At 45.8% G+C, this 932-nt stretch overlaps 1 protein-coding gene across 1 annotated transcript in view; it reads right to left on the minus strand.

The window, feature by feature from the left end:
* The window catches only part of LOC119837685, a gene marked incomplete at its 3' end in the record, with an annotated part of 4,835 nt that overhangs the window by 961 nt on the left and 2,942 nt on the right, over window positions 1-932 (minus strand). Inside the window, exons 5-6 of the mRNA XM_038363415.1 lie at window positions 803-883; window positions 69-197 (exon numbers count right to left, since the gene is read on the minus strand). Coding sequence (XP_038219343.1) covers window positions 69-197; window positions 803-883 — 210 coding nt within the window. The remainder of the gene's footprint in view (window positions 1-68; window positions 198-802; window positions 884-932) is intronic.

The following is a 932-nucleotide window of genomic DNA, read 5'->3' on the forward strand; positions in this document are numbered from 1 at the left end:
CCCCAAAGTGTTATCACTTAACAATGAGTCCCCCCTCCCCCCAACTCCCGTGTGGCGCGTCACGTCACCTTGTCCGCGTGATGCTTGTAGTGCAGGCTGATCTTGCTGAGCTGGTGGTCGAGGTGCGCGAGGCGGGCCGCGTGCCGCGCCGCGCCGCCCTCCGCGCCCTCCGCGCCCTCCGCCGCGCCGCCCTCCGCCTGCACACCCGCACACGCGCACGTTAGTATGACAGACATATTGTATAACGTTCTAATTACTTTCGACTATTATATATTTGAGAAATCAATTGCTCAGGCATACGTTTAGGAAACAATATTCGGAAAGATTTGAATAACCGAATGACTCTTACAAATAAAGAGATAAATTAATTGTATAAGGACAATGTATTTTGAAACGTAATAAGGGAAGAAGAGTATCTGTGGTAAATATATAATATGTGTGGGTGTGTTGAAAGTGATAAAAGTAATAAATCGTAAGGGCCATAATTACATTTAAAACAAAATTTTGCAACAAAACTTTAACATGAACGAAACGATGGGTGAACTTTCTCTCAATGTAATATAAATACGGATTTAACTATATTTTAATTTAAAAATTAATCCAATCACTATTGCAATTCATAATAAACTAGAATGAGACACATTTAGCGCTGCACTATTTCAATTTTTCCCTGATAAATACCTATTATTTTTTTATCGCTCGACAATATTTTCAACTTTTGATACTTTACACTACAACTAAATCCACTACATCTCACAGCACACACACGCACACGCACACGCACATGCGCACACGCTCGCACCTTGTGGTCCGGCGCCGCGTGGCGGTGCGTCGGCGACAGCGCCGGGCTGTACTCGAGCGGCGACTGCGGCGACACCGGGCCCTGTACACACTGGCGTATACCACACGTGCGCTTGCGCTTTGCGGACGGA

The sequence above is a fragment of the Zerene cesonia genome, chromosome 28, assembly GCF_012273895.1.
Source record: "Zerene cesonia ecotype Mississippi chromosome 28, Zerene_cesonia_1.1, whole genome shotgun sequence".
Taxonomy (NCBI): domain Eukaryota; kingdom Metazoa; phylum Arthropoda; class Insecta; order Lepidoptera; family Pieridae; genus Zerene; species Zerene cesonia.